Here is an 18,773-nt window from a genome sequence, read left to right on the forward strand (position 1 = left end):
AAACTACGATACACACCTTATCAGATTCAACGAACAATGTTAGCGGTTAAGCGTTTGCCCCTTGATGAACTGCCCCAATGCATTCGGAACAGCCCATTCGTTCCTGCCTTTTCGCTTCTGCACACACGTCTATGAAAAGCCACCTAATATGTCTAACATCACGCTTTCTATTTTCTGCATTCAAATAACTTCTTTTTTTCTTTAATTTTCTTCTTATTTCTGGCTGTCATGGTCATTCAAAGTGTCTTTGATGGTATCTAACCCGAGCGTCTGATATCAATCGTTTACTTCATCAACATTCTTACCGATCCCTCATTTCTGATAGGGTACGATTGTCTATGCTGTGCGGTAAGAACAGTAAGTGTAAAAGTCTATGATTAGGAACTAAGTTAGCATTTCGATTAATGTCAAAAGTCATTATTACAATTTCTAACCAATGTAAATCTTCAGCGAGATTTTTTGCCGGACTAAACATATTACCATTACCTCATCCAAATAGAATCTTAGATAGAACGTGAAAGAACGGTGGCGACGGCGACAGAACAAATACCACACGCTCGTTCTTCGCAGGGAAGATATCGCCCACTGATAGAAGAGGCATGACTCGATATAAATGCCTAACTTTTAGCCCTACACCTCATGGTAAACAGTTGTTTTCTTTCTTATGCTCGTTCGACAGAACAGACCGCTACTTGCCATTAGAGCCAATCTATTAAACAAGTGAAAACAAACAACACAAACCGGCAATCGATCGCTGACTTTACTATAGAACAGCATAAATGAACAATGTCTATACTTGTTAGTGTTGCAACAGTGTATAACATTATTAAGATTATATAGAGTCGCGATGAGTAAAGCTATTTCGATAGTAAGATACAGTGTTTACAAGAGATTGTGGAAAAGTACGCTCATATGAACAATGATAAGCTATTTTAGGCTTAGCTAAAATAGCGACTTACGCGTATCCGTAGGGATAAAGCGAAGGATCAACAATGAAATCTACATGTACAAGTAGCCCATTGGTCCCGTTTTATCGATCGAACCACTGAGTTTCCTTTCTATCGCTTTATCTTTCCCTTTTCCGTTTCCAGATCAGATGGAACTACATCGGTGAGGGGTCGACCGCATAACAATCACATAGCGGTGGGGTGACGTCAAAGTGGGCGTCCGCATGCGTACACCTACAAGGAAGCTTCATCAAGCAACCAAACAAATAGATCTGTTTTTTTTGTCTGCCAGTTGTATCTTCGTGTGATCCCCGCCGTACTGCAGAGTCTCTCCCTGGATCGATAGCTGAAGGCAGATATTATCGCTCTGACTTCTTTTCCGATACTGTTCCTTTTAATTCGCGTAAATTTAGGAGAAAAATGTAAGCCATTCTTATGTGCTCCTTTCGAAGGTGGCTGTTCGGCCTAAATTTGTCTAGTTGATCGTCACAAGCCGTCCATTACTAAGGGCCAACGGCCTTAACGAGACTAATAAAATTATTCGCATATACAAGCGAGTAATTTGTATTATTCTGAACAAAGTTAACACGTTCATGTTTAAGGTTAAAATGTTTCGATTTTTCTCATGCGAGTCAGCAGAGTATATCGAGTACTTCCGAGTAAAAGATCCGAAGCAATTGTTAGATGAAGTTAAGGAAATTGACTTGTTGTATACAGAACAAATATCGCCAGAAGTACGTTGACACCTTTCTTGTTGACTTTCAAAAATGTCAGCCTCGAAGTTTCTGTGGTAGTAGCGTGCATTGAAATGGACGTAGGGCCTTTTGCGCAGAAAAATCGCGGCTAAGTTTTATACCCTGACATTTTATGACAATTTAATGATGGTACGGGTTCCCATGAAAGAGAGCGAGGATCCATATCCTAATTCTCTTATCCTAAATTCTCTTGCTGCCCCCGACGACTGGTCAACTTATTGCATCAATAACCAAGAACTTCTGAAACATACGCTCTCCAAAAGTGATCTAAATTATGCCATTTTTTCATGAAAAATTACCAAAATCTATATAAAGCATAGATATATAGATCCACCTGCACGGGAAGTAGCTTTAAACTTTTAAATACAGCACAAAAACTACATAATTCTTTTTGGGTACTTACGTTGCTCTAAGATGACAGATACAAAGAAGAATAAAAAGATGTATCTGTATAACTTACAAATGAAAAAATACACGGCTTTAGAATCTTTAGTTTCCCACGTGCACGATTAATAGGCACGTTAATTTCCACCTAGTATCTCCTCCCTGCGTAGTTCCTGTTCACCGTTATTTCAGCAAGTACACCATTATTTGGCGGATATGTAGCCTTATAAATCTCAATTATATGGCCCATAGATTTTTCTAAGGAAGAATTAATTGCAAAGAGAAACAAGCGGGGCTATTTACGGAAAAACATCTACGCAAGCACTATTCTAGACAAATAGTACTTTTTTTTTTATCTATACAAATATATAAATGTTTTATTAAATACCCCAGGATGCCGACATCAGTCTTCATCCTCTACGGCTGGTCCATTCCAGCCGAAAACATATAGTTTCTGTCAACCCCTGGTCACGAACGTAGCCCCTACCTCACTACGTTCCTTAAGCCTACTAAACAACAACGTTACTTCTACAGTATCATGAAAACGTTCTCAGTATATCTAGTCCATTTTCGTTTTTCTGTCCTCACTGAAGACAGAGTGGCCGTCCAAGGGTCAGAATTGGACAAGAGGACGATGTGTTTGCGGAGCATAGTCGGTCTCACTTACGCCATAATAATGTGGTTGCCCTCTCACTATCTTCTGACGCTCTTCAGCTTTATGGGGTAATCTAAGTCAATGTAGCTTCCATCGTGGTACATTCCGCAACTCTTCTTTTCATTGTGTTGCAACCTATTGGCAAACCCAAGGTCGTAAAAAGGACAGCCAACTCCGTTGCCATAGGCCTTGAAAATACATAAAGTGTTCGTGGAATAATTAGGTCGTCCGTCGCAATTTCGTGCAGATTGTCGAAGTCGGGCCGGGAGTCGTCTCCTGCCTCTTCGGAGAAAACTCTCCTTTCCTGCAATGAAATAGAAATGGAGGTAATAGAACAATTTTTAAATGGGGCTACAGGTACTTTAGCTATAGCTTTTATAGCGAACGCTGGTAACACTGCCAACGTTGTCATACGAATAGGCACACAAATACGTCACGGAGAAATCGTCGTAAATAAAATAAACGACCCACGTCGTGCAGGGTATTCACGTAGGCTAGAGTGAGGTGCTATCTTTTACAACAATTCTGTAATTATACTCGCTTTAGTTTAGACATTTTGTCTTCTGAGAAATCGATTCTCGAGTGGTGATTACTTCAACGAGGCCTGGCTAGGCTCAAAATTGGCTAGCAATGAAGTATTGTATCTTTGTATTTCCTCGGTTAAGTAGAAAAGTTGATATTTATGTATATTCGGGAAATATATCTACATTCGACTTTTTTATACCTATGTATAGCTGCCAGCAAGCAAGGTATTTTACCTGCTGTAATAGAACAAGTACTCGGTACGGTTTACACGGTATTATAGGAATAATACAGTAGTAAAGGACATTACGTATAGGACACGTGAAAATTGGGTCCACCGTAGGATCATTTACGCAATCATGTTCAATAGCCTCGCAGACTGGCGCATTCGAAAAACATGTACCAGCGAAAAATGTTATATATATATATATGTGGTTTTTGTGTGCCTCTAATAGGGTACTCGTTATTTAGATTCGCTCAAATGTTATTACTATATTACTGCTTAAACCGTACCGTAGGTAAATTATCTTCACACAAGCTACACATACTTTTATGTGTCGTTAGCGGCATCGTCAATTACCACCTATGATATGCGTCTACTGACAAATATAGTTAAACTAATTATCTATGGACAACATGCCTTGCTACATGGTGTATGTAATTATCTAATGGCGTATACTAACTAGCGCGTTCTATGTAACTGCAGCCATTGCAACAAGCGTGCGTTCAGAGTTGCTCATAAGCAAGCACAGAGACTCCGTGCACGTGCGTGTGTCGAAGTGGAACTATATTGGAATCGGAGATCTTTGAATTGAGAGATATGAGAACGTTCGTGGAGCGGTTTGGGTTTTTGCTCAAACGTAACTTTTACGCATACAAATACAGCGGCCAGGCTAAGGAGAAGTGTTGTAGGAAAACTTTAGAAATAGCAATTGTTAATTTGCTGCCAATCTATCTCCAATCAACGTCATGATTATGCTACATAAGCTCGAAAAAATTTGCTCCCTGGGGGGCAAATTTTTTCGATCGAAGGGGCAGCGTGGCCTCCAAGATGAATACTTTCAAAATCTTAGCTCGACCCAAAACTAGTTAAGTTAACAGCCTGTTTCGGGTTAATGGCAATGAACTTAAACCAGTTTGATTGACTATCTTTCACGAAGATTCTAGTTCATATGAGTGCGGTGGACACTTATACAATTTTGTTCTGCGCAAACGTTTACAACAGAGATATGATACTCGAAAAAGCTTGTAGGCTTCAATTTTACAGGGTGCGATGGTTGAAGTAGTCGTTGAAACGTTTATGCGAATATCTATATAGGCGTAGACTGCTATGGTCAGAGATTCAGAGTCCTGTTCAGTCTAATGTTTGCCAGTGTCATTCGCCTTGTACGCATTGACAAAGGAGCTACGCGGTTCGTCGCAAGCCTGCGGACCGACCGGTTCAATAAACTAGACGCAGGTGTTACAAGCTTTCACCGGTTTTCTGAGGACGGATGCAGAGATTCCTGCCCCCAGATATGCCAAACGTAAGAGTAAGCTATGTGAGCGTTTGCGACATTCAGTGACGTACACAACACTCAAATGTAATAGTAGCTCAAGAAATAGCTAGTCATCTCAGTACTAGCTATACTATGTATATAGTTACGATAGAAAAAAACACCGCTTCCAAAAAATAATAAATGACAAGGAAGTAGGATCCGGTAGATATATTCTTAGAAATCATCATCTTAATAAAACTCATGCTTCGAGCTAACACGTATGGACTATGAAATGCTCACGGTCTTGTGGTAGCAGACGAAACAAACCCGTTACTCGTACCGAAACGGTGTGCATATAGATAGATGTATAATTGAACGGTCCTTTGATTCCGCCTGAAACCACAAGAGATAATTACTTAACCGACTACCAGCAACATTTCATCATTCTATTAGAGATGTATGTGGCTAAACTTCAAACACAGATGAGTTTATATATATATATATATCGCTTGCTTATATATATAGAATTTTTTTTATATAAATTTCTTTTTTGCTTTGTTTTGAACGTTGCGTTAGCTGGCAGTTTTCAACATTTCAGCAGGTAAACAACATCCAACGAAGTAAGCGTGACGTTCAGAAAAGATTCCCTCAAAACGCCGTCAGTTATGCAAGCGCCGGTGGAGACAGAATATTGAGATGTACCATACGTTTGCGAAAATTCTGATATCAGTCAAGCACACAGTAGACAAAGCGAGTGTGACACGGACCGTCTGAAGAGCAAACGACTTCCTGTGTAAATACAATAGGTTAGTATAAGCTACCGATGGTAACACAACACAGATCGCATCAGCAACGTGCACACAATTTATTATAACGTATTGTGTTTGTCAATGGCTAAACCGAGCCTGGCAACTGAGGCACGCTCTTGACATTTAGTATTATGTTTATTGAAATATTCCGTATCTACCAGAGAAACGATACATTCAGTAGCGTTTCACGCAACGTCGACTAATTCGGCTGTTCGTTGTCCTTTGTCCCTTCTCTGCTCCACAACTGTTTCTTCTTTTCGTTCATTAAAACTCATATTGTTTCGCAGCTCGCGCCGAAATGTCGAGGCGTCGATACACCCGTTCATGATATGGGTTAATTGCTTGTATCTCATGCTATCGTTGTTAAAAGGCTGTTATGTCAAGAGCGATGTCCTGTTGAGGACATAGGTACGCTACATCGTAGCAGCGGTGTTCTTCACGTGTATAGGTAGCAGAATTAACAAACACGAAGGCAGGGTGCGTGTTCGAAAAAGTCTCTACGATGAGGATATGATGCACTTATAAAGCGCCTTGTCCCGAGACGAGTTCGCTGCATTTGTTCGGTATTAGCGCAGATCTGCTGCTGGGATTGTGATCGTACACTGGATAATAACAGACCGCTGGCATACCATTCGTATGTGGAATGCTCGTATATGTTGGTAGACTTCAGTTGGGGGGTCACTACATCTGACGAAAACAAACGATAGGGGGCCCATAGAGCTGCGCTGCGAATAAATAGAATCATGGTGACATTTTTAGACCAGACGAGTGAACAGACGACGGCTGGAGGTGGCGTCTATTTAGGGTCAAATTCAGTGCACGGGTTTGATTCTAACAGTGCGATGGCGTGGGGACGAGTTGGCGCTATCTGTCGGCATGCGTGTGTCCATTATTTCACTCGGCCCCCATTTTTGAAAGATTGTTTTTAATATTTGGTTGATAAGGTTTGTTTCTCAACGTCAGCTGACGAATCATAATGTAATAGTGTTATTTATAATTGGCAAAATTTTACTGAAATTATTCGAAGACTGCACTTCGTGTCGGCCTACGATTATGAAGAAATTCTTTATTTATTAGAAGCCAAAATAGGGCCTATCTATTCTTAACGAAAAGATTATTTTTTTCTTATTGATATCAGGTAGTTTATAAGGTGTTAACGTATTTATACGTTAACATTTGCCCTTTTAAACGGATCTTCGGCCTCACGGCCATCTTTCCGCCATATATCAGTAGTGGCCTGCAGGCGCATACAGCCACTCTCAAGACGTATTGTCTTCAATAGCAACTTGTCTATTTTGAATTTTGTTCATTTTCAGTTTGTCTCAAAATGGCGCTGCTGTACCATGTCGCCATACAGACACGTGCTCAAGCAGAAGCAAAATGCTAGCAATTTTTATCGGTTCTTCCAGCTTGCATGTTAACGGCATCGGAGATGAACGTGCACGTAACTACATAGATCGAAACGAACGCTCGATTAGCGCGGGTGAGTCGCAATGAGGCCGATAGACTCAGCCGTCTAATTTCATGCTAGAGTACTTAATGAGCGGAGTTTATTCGATCAGTTCGAGGCCCCTGATAGGATGCCAGCGTAACCGTATCTATCATCTTAGGGCGCACTTGTTCTAATGGAACATTTGGGAACGTCGAACATCACACACACACATATATATATATATATAATCAGAAATTTATCTATTACGGACCCGCTATGTACGTGTACATAATAATTTTCCTTAATGTAACTATATACATACAATAACGAAGGTAATATATAAATACATTCATATATATATATATATGAGTGGCAAACGCCTAAACAGATAATCCATTCGATAATCCATCGTAGTGAATTTCGTTTGTATTTTTTTTCATCTTTCGGGTATTCTAGCTATTACTAGGCGTCACGTTATCATGCACAGCTCTGCTAAGATAACTTTAACTTTTGATGTTTAATGAAAACTGAACTTAGCTCAAAGAGATGGGACGGCAACGCGACTGAGCGTACGGAAAATCTAAAAGCGCCGCAGGTGGATCAGAGCGAACGTCTGAAGGCATCTACGTTAGGCGGCATTGAAATAGCATTAAAAAAGAGGATACGGCAGTATGCAGGGACGCATTATGCGTCTGACGATGGCAGATCAAGCCAACGAACGCTAACAGCTCACCTAGCCCGGGAATGCTTTTCCTAACCAGTCTGCCTGGCAAATCCCCTGTCGGGTTGGAAAACGCGTGTTACGTTCAAGCTTCGCCGGAAAGCATCTCCAGCAGTCGTAGCCAAGCTCAAATGCTTTTGCAAATCGTATTATCTCGTACCTTCTCAAGCCTTCTAACTCGTATCGTCCATTACTGAATGCTATTTATGGAATAAGCTTAGAGAAGGTGCTGAGTGCGCCCCACATCGCTATAGAGGCGATATTTGTCAAACGTCAAATAAACAAAACAGATGTCCTTATGGAAATTTTCGTTTTCGCCAAAACTAAAATACAAAATGTTTAACTCATCCATTAGAAAATATTCCGGCTACTATTATTTAGTATAGGCAATTGGCTATACAAACACATCGTTGCATTTGCGCCGTACATAATAGACGAAAGTTAAGTTAACAACCAAGTCAAAATACGTTCATAATTAAAGCTAAACGTTACGTCCTTGATGTCGTTGACCTTTCTCCACAGCAGTGGAGAAGAATTACTACGTCGCCAACTGACTGAATGCAAAGAAAGACGGCGTCTATACCTGCCAGTCTGAAATACTTCTGTTTTCTCCAGGACCGAAATGGTGAAACACTCGTAGGTGTTTCGTTCTTTCTGAGGCTCGTCAAAGGTTTGGATCGTACACTAAATCTAGCTAACGGATTGGATTGATTGCTTTGACAGGGAAAAGCCCTCTGTCATCTATCAGAGGTCAATCTTGATCCGATCCGCAACCCAAGTGTCATTGTCGTCCTACTGAAATTTCAGATTTACGACTCACCGAAGTTACCAGTTCAAGCAAAAAAGGTTTTTGCCACCCTGACTCTGGAGCTAGCATGGCTACTATCACTTCTCGGTAATAGCCTCTACGGTGATAAAAGCCGTGAAGCTTGGAAGGATCCAGTAGTCAGGCGTTAATATTGACCAGAGGACAACACGTACGTGTGTTTGGCGTGCAGTTATTGACAATTTTTTATACACATCTATAAATAAATATCTGCAGTTTGTCATTTATTCATATGGTATCTAGATGGAGAGAAACCTACGGATGGACGTATGTAAATATTCTGATTTCTTTTTCTTTCGATTACATCAGATTGCTCCCAAGTAGCTGTCGACCTCGATTAAGCTGATATTCGTTGTCTAACGAATCGGCGGAATGGCAACTGGTATCACTCGAAGCAACACTTCCGTATAGCGGTCCCCTCGGGAGAAAATTATGGGGAAATTCGAAAATATGCCAAGACGGATAGCGCGATTTTGTTAGTTGGCAAAATTCCGTACAACGCTTACCAAGATGTCTGTCCATAATAATTGTAGTCGTATCACTTGACTGCCCTGCAAGCCATTATTTCTTCAGACGCCAGGTTTACTGTATTGTTGGTACGTACGCCCGTATCCCAGTTATATCCATCTTAATGCGGTTTTTCAAAATCTCTTGAGCTGTTTATATTTATACAGTCTATTAGTTAATCGTTTGTCTGTTCGTTTCTATGGTCGTAGATCATCGAAGACGTACATGAAGAGACAAATAGACCCGGGGACCTGATCTTCGCGCATGGCGTAGTGATCTAACAACGTAATGAAGTTAAACTCGAGGTTATATTTGTAGCTTTTGTTTCCGTAAATATGCTTTCGATATGAAATGGGCTATGTCTATAGCACCGAGTGGGTCGTAATAATGTGGCATAAGTGCGATCGTCTATCGTCGAGGGCGTCTCAGAGCTACAGAAACGTACGCCTTTTAACCCTAGCCGAGCATTTGGACTACATTAGTTGTAACGACGTTCATTTGCAATCGATATTGGCTGTTAACCACCGCAAGCTATGGGACGACCGGCATAGTCGACATCATTACAAGATAGATAGTATATACATGTATGCTTTTCCACTACTAGGCCGGCGCAAGGTATCATTGTGGCACTTCGTATTCTAGTAATCCAATTACTTATGTCGGAAGTGGCAAACCTTCAAGTTAACATCAATATGAGGGGACGGCTAAAGCAACACTTGAACGCCTAATGGGGTCGATTAGCTCGTCAGCGCTTGTATTCAGTGTGACCAAGTTGACAAAAAAATGGCCGCTGAGCGGAGACACCGCAGATCATAAAAATACCTAAATGAGTGAGCCTGGATCATGAGAGGCTCTTTTTTTGGAAGAGGTAAACGGAACGTCTTATCTAACGTGACCGCCACCCTTTACGGGTTTAAGAGAGCTAGGACTAAAGGGACTAATTCAAGCATTTAAATGCGTAACCGCTGGCGGCTTTAGTCACCGGTCAAAAAACGCTGAAATCAGCCCCTTTTGCTTGCCACCTCTATAGAAATGAGCTGCAATGCTGTTGACGCGTATTTCGACAGGCGTGTCGGGTGAAGAGCGGGTACCGTTGGTTACTATTGCACAGCCAATCGCCAGATTTGTTGCGGTGGTGTTAATTCTAGTATGAAATTACTCCATCTAGTTGTCGGAGATGGCGGCGGGGGGGCGTTCGGGTCATACAATGTGTCACCGATTGGCTCCAAACTACGATGCCACACCAACCCTCCAGCGTTCAGTGGACGCAGCTGGAAACTATGGTGAAGGGAAACTAGAAAATGGAGTGCTTCACTTTTATAGAGGATGCGCTGTATTTTTTTCAGATTAAAATGAACGCGTCCTTTGCTGCCATGGATGGCCGATCCCTTGGGGCTCACAAATCTTTATCAGCGGCTTCTGAGCTCCCAGCAACTCGTTTGGTAACTGAAAATCGGGTGCTCCACAGTATGGAGCATAGGTAATCGAACACGAGAGCTCACGCAGCGGTACGACGTCTGCGAGCGAACAAGGCCGGATACGGATATCGATTACATCATACGCTCGTATGTCCGCCGATACACCGTTCCGATAAAGTGAGTCCGGGAGTAGGCAAGGAGAGCGAAGCACACGACTTATCATCCGTCATCTAAGCCTAGGAAGAACGCATCGAAAGCGCGAAAAAGCATTGGTCATGACCAAATAAATCATGACGGTTCAGCAAGCTTGTGTCGTAAAATGGATCGTCCCGAAACCTAGAAGGAAAATTTTACAGTTGGCTTAGTGAACAAGGGAAACCGGTTGCGCAGTGGAGCTATTTCGTCCGAAAAGTGTGGATGAATTAAATTATAATATAATTGTGAAAATACACTTCGGGTCTATATCAAGCATAAAGCAGGTTGCTGTATAGTACTTGCTCCTGTTTGTCAACAACAAGAATGAATCTGTGGGTCGTCGCGAGGGTGACCATGCTAGCTTTGCTTCGGCCAGTGTTATATTCATTATAGATACCATAACAATTAGTAATGCTTGAAGCAGCCTTCATAGAGTTAGGTACAGGATTGATGCTCATAAATAGATAGGTTATAATGATGTTCTTTTTGCAAGGGGTAAGTAAAACCTTAGCCTAGTGACGGCTTCGATGTGTTACTAATTCATAAAGGTAACACTTTTTTTTCCTTTTCGTTCCTTTGAAGCAGGTCCATCTGCCTTATCTTCTGCCAGTCTTACAAATGCAGGTAGTCTTTCAAATACGACAAAAACAGCACTCGAGTAGGAAGTTGGCAAAAGTTGTTTCCGTTCATAATCACTGATTTTATACCAGGCGATGTGAAGTCCATTGGAAACGAGATTTTTGGAGATTTATACGATTATCTCCAAACACCGCGACTTGGTCACTTTTTTCGGTTGCATACATTTGCGGCCCTTTGACAAAAATCGTATTGGATTGTTTCCTGGGTTGTTTTAGACACTAACTGTGAAACCCTCCCACATAGTTTTCAGCAGTAGCAGATGATGTTGCTACTGCCGTATCCTCTTGTATATATACTCCGAAAAGGGCCTCCGAAGAGATTTATAGACAAAACCGTACCTGAACTTCCTATTTCGCAGGCCTTCCGAATGACATTACGAGCTTCAACAGCAGCGGCCGCTCGCTCTCGATATTGCTGATATTTATGCATACTTCCCAGTCGGTCTTATTCTGAAACGAATTGCTCAAATTTAGTATATTCAATAGCTACAAGATCCTGTTCTTTGAACACGGACCATAATATACGTACGAAAATTGTTGGATATGTATTTGTGTAGATATTACAATAGCGCTTAATTTAATATGCCAGTGCTACTAGAGCCAAGTAAGGAGACAGATGTGACTTTCAGTGTCATACTTTGCAAGGGCTTTTACAAAACTGACTCAGCAACCTTTCGGAAGGCAATTTTTTCGCAATTGTTTTTATGTTAGCCTAGCTATACTGATTGAGGCCCTCTTCACCAGTGAGGCCTATTGGCAGCCGGCCGGTCTGCTGATGTGCCAATGCAAGCACTGTGGTATCGTCTACAGCGACCGATATAAAACTTCGGCAACTTTTGACAAACACTTCAGTTAAAACACTTTTCTCTCGAATCAAAAGGCTGTAGTTTTTTTTTCAACAGGTGTCGGCCATTAGCGGGATCTTATGATTGAATAACGATATTAGAATTTAAAGCAATGGCAGATAGAATAATCCATAAGCAGAAGATTATTGTTCAATTCCGGCGCTATGCCCTATTACAAGCAATCGGAAATGCTGCCGGTCTTAAAGGAGGGACGAATGTCGGGAAGGATAACCTGAATACCACTTCGACCCGACGAGAACAAGTTACCTCAGAAGCAGCCGCAGATTAGATCAGGGAAGGGTAAAGGAACCGTTGATTTGGCAACGATAGTACTTGACGAGCGGCTGTGAAAACCTGTGCCCGAAAGGGAATTTAATGGGGGATGTAAGGATACTGAAATGTTTTTACCAGGGTCATTCCGCCGTGTGTCGATGCGTTGATTATAATAGCACAGCTAGAGGGTGATGTAGTAAGTATCCAAATAAAATTGCAAAGGTGAAAAAAATTTCGCTCTTCAAAGCTTTTAATTTTAACAATGAGAAAACTTAGGAAATGCTAACGCTTTCAGTAAGCGTAACTTTCTAGATAAGAAGCAATTGATTCTAACGGGCGAATAAGATAAGATAGATGTTCAGATAGGGTATCTATCTATTCTACGAGTTCTAGATTTCGTATCGGCAGCAATTGGCAAGAAGAGAGTCTTCGGACATTATACTTACAGATCGCAAAGATAAGTGTCATCATTGAAAAACAAATAAATGTCTTATTTGATTGTCATCCCAATATTAATAATGTATTGATAGTGTGCATAGTGTGATGTTCTTTCATCTAATGGCAGATGGCGTTGAACTGATGCCTTTAGTGGCAGCCCAAGAAAAGCAGATTTTAGAGAGGTATTTTTTGTGCCCGACTCACAGCATTAGCAAAGGACGATTAGGACAAGTTAACCAAATAATTTGTAGATGGGGTAGCCCTGTCTCAAAAAATGGGCCACATCTAAAGTAAGCCGAAAGAACTAGATTACTATCCGACTGAAGTAGTAGCAGTGCTGATAAGCGGCATCGCACGTAGGTCCAGCTCACAAGAAAAAAAAAAATAGGAACAACGTACGGTGCCGCTATATCGTAACCTATTCAACAGGAAGCGTCCCAAATACGACGAGATCGATTTAGATAAATTGCCGCGCCAAGGCAAGCCGCTTTCTCGCTCTTTTTGCAGTCGAGATGAATCGAGGCCAACGCTCTCACTGAATTTTGCGTTACTTTGAAATGAAAACTCGACCACACAGGCAAAAACGCGACAGTCACCAACATATCGTGATGAAGCAGGCTGGTTTAATCCGATAAATGAAAACACTTAGCGAGCCAAAGGTATTTTAACTTACTTAGACGCAATATATTCATCTGTCTGTAGAACAGTTTTTCACAAACTTTAGCTGAAGTTTGCAACAGCATTTATTCCATTGCAAATACTTATCCCCTTACTCGTTTGTAGTTATCTGACTTTTCTTCCTCCACTAGAATCTTCCAACAGCCGTTACCTTAAATCAATATTTGGAATTTTACGTCCATTTTCTGACAAAAAAAAAACGAAGTGCTTACGTCAGTTTTCAAGCTATCGCATTGTTAGCAAATACCGTTCCTCTATTTCTCGGTCGCCCTTTATGCCTGTTCAGCCAAGATACATCAAATATGATTCAAATGCCTTGTGGCAATATAGTCATTAGTATGTTTGCCTGCTTAAGTTAGGCACAAGTGATAGTCTGGGCTTAAATCCGTAGCCACGTAGTTCGCTGGGAGGAATTAGCCGTGCGGGGTAAAGCCTAACACTCGACATAATGCTCTAGACGTATCTGCTAAATCAATACAGTTACCAAGGAGAACTACTTGCTTTTGCCTTTTTTTTTTTTGTATCCGTAGAACCTAAACTTTCTTAAATTCAGGAAACGTAAGGTGCCGTAATAGAACAATTTATTAGGTGTACATTCGAACATTTGTAAAAGCTAACTTCGACAACACCAAGAACAATTTTGTTTTTCTTATATTTCGTAAGGATTTTTTTAAGCGTCAAAACTGTATTTACTTTTTTTTTTTGGTTCCAATCTAAATAAACCTCTCAGAGTGATTTGATTGAGCTAACCTTTAGCAGGTTGCTTCGTCTGGGAAAGATCTAAGCGCAGTATGGAGCCAGATGGGTGAACGCTTATTTCGTAGGAAGTTTTACTTGGCCCAGAGCGTAATGTTGATTCGGAGAAATATGGCGTTTTTCGCGATGTTTTCCCTTTTTAGACAATGGCTCTGCGAAAATATTTTATACATGTTTACAAGGAACTCTAGCTAAGAACTGAGATAGGTTATATTTTGGAAACATCTATTTTTCGTTGAAAAATTTCTACTGACAAGATGGTAGCCGAGTGTTTATATGAAGATCTATCGAGGGGTTCCTTACTGATACCACTCGAAAGCCCTCGTCAAGCTGAAACAAAACGCTAGGCGTGTTCCCATATCTGAAATTGATATTTCGTCGTGAAGTTGGTCAAAGACCCTATGAAGGGTCCGTTTGTCCCAGTTGTTAGTGAGGTGCGTTTCGAGCTATTTTGAAGCGCTTTTTGAGCATATTTCTAAAAGTGTCATGAATAAAATTGTAACAACCTGTATGACGAACAAATTTTTTTTTTTTTTTTTTTTTTTTATAAAATTTCCTAACAGATATTAGAAAAGAGTTATTCGAAGGTCTGAATAATTGAACAAAATCATAAAACATGTATCTGTATCTAAAATTGATATTTTCCAAGGTTAAGTGTAAATTGCAGAAACCCGCTGTTTTCTTTTCGACGTAATCATGGGTGGACATGCATTTATTATTCTTCATATATTATAGAGTAAATTCCTGTTAAATATCGATAAGAAGGTCGCAAGCAATTATCTCTGAGTCATGTTCAAAGAAAACACAGAACATTAAGAAAGATGTAAACATTTATATCTCTAAACATCGTACAAATATCCTTGAGTTTTAGCAATATCCCAGGAATAGAATTAATGTACTAATCGTCATTCACTGTTAACTAGTTATTGACAGAAAAAAGAATGACAAAAATTAACATTTTACATGTTGGTGATGTCGGGAAGATAAAAAAAATCTGTTCTCTTCGGTGATATGCCGGGAGCAGGGTCAGCCTTTATTCAATATAAGTTTAGCTAGTTAATGCAAAACAATTAAATTCTCGAGTCTCGGTGATGTCCCAGGGAAAGAATCAATAGATTAGTTTCTTTCGTCGACGATAAGATTTGCCGAAGGCCGAAACGGTTCACACACACGTTTCTAACGGTCGGCACCGACCCTTTATATGCGTTGCGGCGTAAATGTATCAACACAAAAGGAGCCCTGTAATTGTAGGACTTTATCAAAAACCAACATTTTACAAGAGAAACAAATCTACAATTGGCTGAACTCTCTGAAAAACATAACAGAACAGGCCAATGAAGTACCACTGCAACCGCAATAGGATAACTGTCTACCGTAGTCTATGTAAGCAAGCTTGAATCAATATATAACAGCAACAAATAAAGTGGATAGATGATACAACGAAGACTGGCTAAAGCTCGCCCATCCATTCAGTTTCTAATTAAGATCAGACCAAGTGACAATTTTTCGTATGAAAAGAAGATTTAGAACGACACGCTGGACGGATGTCTCAGTCGAGATATCGGCGTACTTTTGAAGCGTTCGATGTCGACCGATGACATTGATCTTTGCTTACGAACGTTTCACTACAGCTAAACATAGTGTCACTATTTCCAAAGTCACCCGAAGCACTGACTATTATTGTTACCGTTAACTGAATTGGGTTAAATAAGTTCGTATATTAATATACATTTGGGTAGCGTTCAAGAGTCTAATAAATGCTGAGAATGTATGATAGCTTCCGTCTGGGTGTGGGTTTACAGCGTTATAGTGACCAGTTGCCCTGTGGTCAGGCCCAAATGGCTACGATTACAACGAAGGAAAATTCGACGTCCTATTATTATTATTATTATAGGCATTGTTTAGCCTTGAGACACTGGCTAACTACGAAGCAATGCTGTTATACGAATAGCGAAACCGAGCTACATACAGCTAATTAGTTCAGTTTCAGCGATGATTCGTGTGAAGATTCAAAGAAAAGCTTCTTCGAAGAAGAGCGTTTCGTGACAATCGGTACGGAACGACTGGGTAAGCCCTGATCGTCTATTTATACAGTAGAACCGCCGGAGTTGCTAACGGTAGTGAAAGACGACGGAGCAATGAATCGATACGTAGTATTTTTTTTTTTTTTTTCGAGATTCAAGGATGTTGTCGGTTACTTTGGAAGTTAGTCCTTCGTTCGTTAAATATCAGGCACATCGTTTTGTTAGCCTAGTTACGAATTTTGCATTTTCTGTACTGTCTGCTGACTATAGAATGAGACATTGCTGCCTTTGATTAAAACGACAATCTACTGAATGCAACTTCGTTGCAATTTTAAGCTAAATCAAATAGAGTACAAGCTTCACATTGCATAAATAATGACCCGGTCCTCTTGAAATTGTGTCAGATGGCTGGCTTCAAAACGAAATGAATTTTCTGCGTTCGGTTTCAAACCTGGTGCGCCTCACAAAATAACCTTTCCCTTCCCCTTCCTTCTATATTCTTCCGTCAGGTTGTCACTGCACCATTACGGGCACATAAAGTAGGTCGTATACAAAGTTACAACTCTGAAAGCATCGCGACTCGACTAAATTTACCTCAGAAGTTACATACCAGTAATTTACAATTATCGAGAGGGAACTTAGCAGAACCGATATCAAATACAGACAAAACAGCACGGAATAAACCGTTGAAGCGGTACAGTATCTTGTCTATTCTAACCGTTGCTGTGACAGACTGCAACGAAAGGATCTACATTTTGTATGAAGTTGTTTTTTCAGTTTAATCGCAAATGCACTAAAGGCGTTTCTAGGTATTGTATACATCGCAACGCATCATCCGTAGCCAATATCCGATAAGTGTCCGCTGTAAACCTGCTAGACTTTCAATGAAAGTGTTTTAATACAGGTTTGTTTATCTTGTATCGATTAACTAAAATTCATCTATTTCTCGGGTGCCGCTTGAGTTTCACCCCGCGCAATAAGCGCATATTTACAATCCAACTCAACCGAGCGTTCGATAACATCGACAGCGAACTTCCAAAAAGGCCCCACATCTTACTATTTTGTAGCAAGAGAGAATTTATTCTCAAGCAGATGCTTTATTCCTGTTTCTGCCCGTTCTCCACATCAATATCGCTAACGAACTGGCGACCAGGCTTGCTTGCCTGCCTGAACCTAAAAGGGCAATTGAACTTAAAAGGCTAGCGATCTCAAACGCGACCGTATAAAATGTTAATACTCCATTCCTCATCCCTCCTTCTTGCCGCTGCAGTCATCGCCACCTCCGCCACGGCCGTCCTTATCTGTTGACGTAGGCGGCCACGCTGCGTGGTCGCTTCTCGATTTGTCGCTCCGAGTCTTAAAAGTTTTCCACAAGAAGCACACGGCAGAAGCGGTTTGGGTCTAGAGTATAATGCATGCAAACTCTCGAGACTGGATAAGTGAATATCTGGCTACTCGGCGAAAATGCGAAGGCATTACCAAACCGGTGGAATGGGGCAGTAGTGACAGTGGGCGGGGACACGGAGTAGTGGGCTGAGATGGGACATTAAGGGAGCGCCTTGCAAGAATAGAGGCGGCGCTTTTCCCGAGTGAATAACGCTGTCAGGCCGCTGACACGGGAAACATCTGCAGTCCGCCAATACTGAAGATAGATTAAGCAGTAAAGAAGTCGTTCCTCTGCACACGAATGCTATTCATATGTATCTGTATCTGGTATCGTAAATGACGCGTTCGCTAGATTGTTGATACGGTGACAGCTTGAACGCTCGTGAACTACTGAGATATCAGCGTCCAGTGCTATTGGGTTCAGAGTGGGCGATTCGTTTCAAAAACATTGTTTCCAAACGAATCGACGTTAAGGCTATAGCTAGACAATTCGGTGATGTTAATAGTATGCAGCAGCAGTAAATAACGGTGAAGATTATTAGTTATAGGGGATATGATATGACGTTTCCTGTTTGTCATCTTTTTGCTACAGAATTTTGTTAGTTTATTCGAACGTTGAAGGAAAATTACCAGTCGCGTGATCACGCAGCAACGGTAGCTGCCATTTCTCACTAAGGACCACCCCAAGTCATTTGATTGAGTTAATTGAATTCTTGCCTAGTGTGAATGTTTCTAGACCGAGGGTCCTGTAACCTTCGAGTGTGCCTCTCTATATTACCTAACGATTGTAAATATCCCATGTCTGCCTCATCAATGTAGCTGATAGAACGTGAATATTATAGACTAGCACATCGTCTATTTGTTGCTGTGCAGCTGAGATCAATTCGTTAACCTTGTGCAGCGTCGAAACGTTCCACTCCACGCGTATTTTTCCAAGATGTTAACAAATTCCTACAAAACCTACAACCATTATGCACCGCACAGAAAAGAAACAGCATACCTCATACAAAATGCCTCGTCTATATTTTTAATGGAAGTAGGTGTTAACGTGTCGGCCAACACGATTGTAACACTATCCCGTTCAGT

General features: G+C 41.0%; 1 protein-coding gene across 3 annotated transcripts in view; it reads right to left on the minus strand.

Annotated features, from left to right (window-relative positions):
• Positions 1 to 736: 736 nt before the first annotated feature.
• Positions 737 to 18,773, minus strand: part of LOC111258977 (uncharacterized) — a gene marked incomplete at its 5' end in the record, with an annotated part of 50,212 nt that continues 32,175 nt past the window's right edge. For 2 of the 3 annotated variants that reach the window (XM_086967673.1, XM_086967674.1), the window contains 3 exon segments: positions 737 to 3,045; positions 5,042 to 5,134; positions 11,627 to 11,737. In XM_086967673.1, coding sequence (XP_086823799.1) covers positions 2,780 to 3,045; positions 5,042 to 5,134; positions 11,627 to 11,717 — 450 coding nt within the window. In that variant the 3' untranslated portion in view covers positions 737 to 2,779. 3 annotated transcript variants of the gene reach the window in all.

The sequence above is a fragment of the Varroa jacobsoni genome, unplaced genomic scaffold (genome assembly GCF_002532875.2).
Source record: "Varroa jacobsoni isolate VJ856 unplaced genomic scaffold, vjacob_1.0 scaffold_282, whole genome shotgun sequence".
Lineage (NCBI taxonomy): Eukaryota > Metazoa > Arthropoda > Arachnida > Mesostigmata > Varroidae > Varroa > Varroa jacobsoni.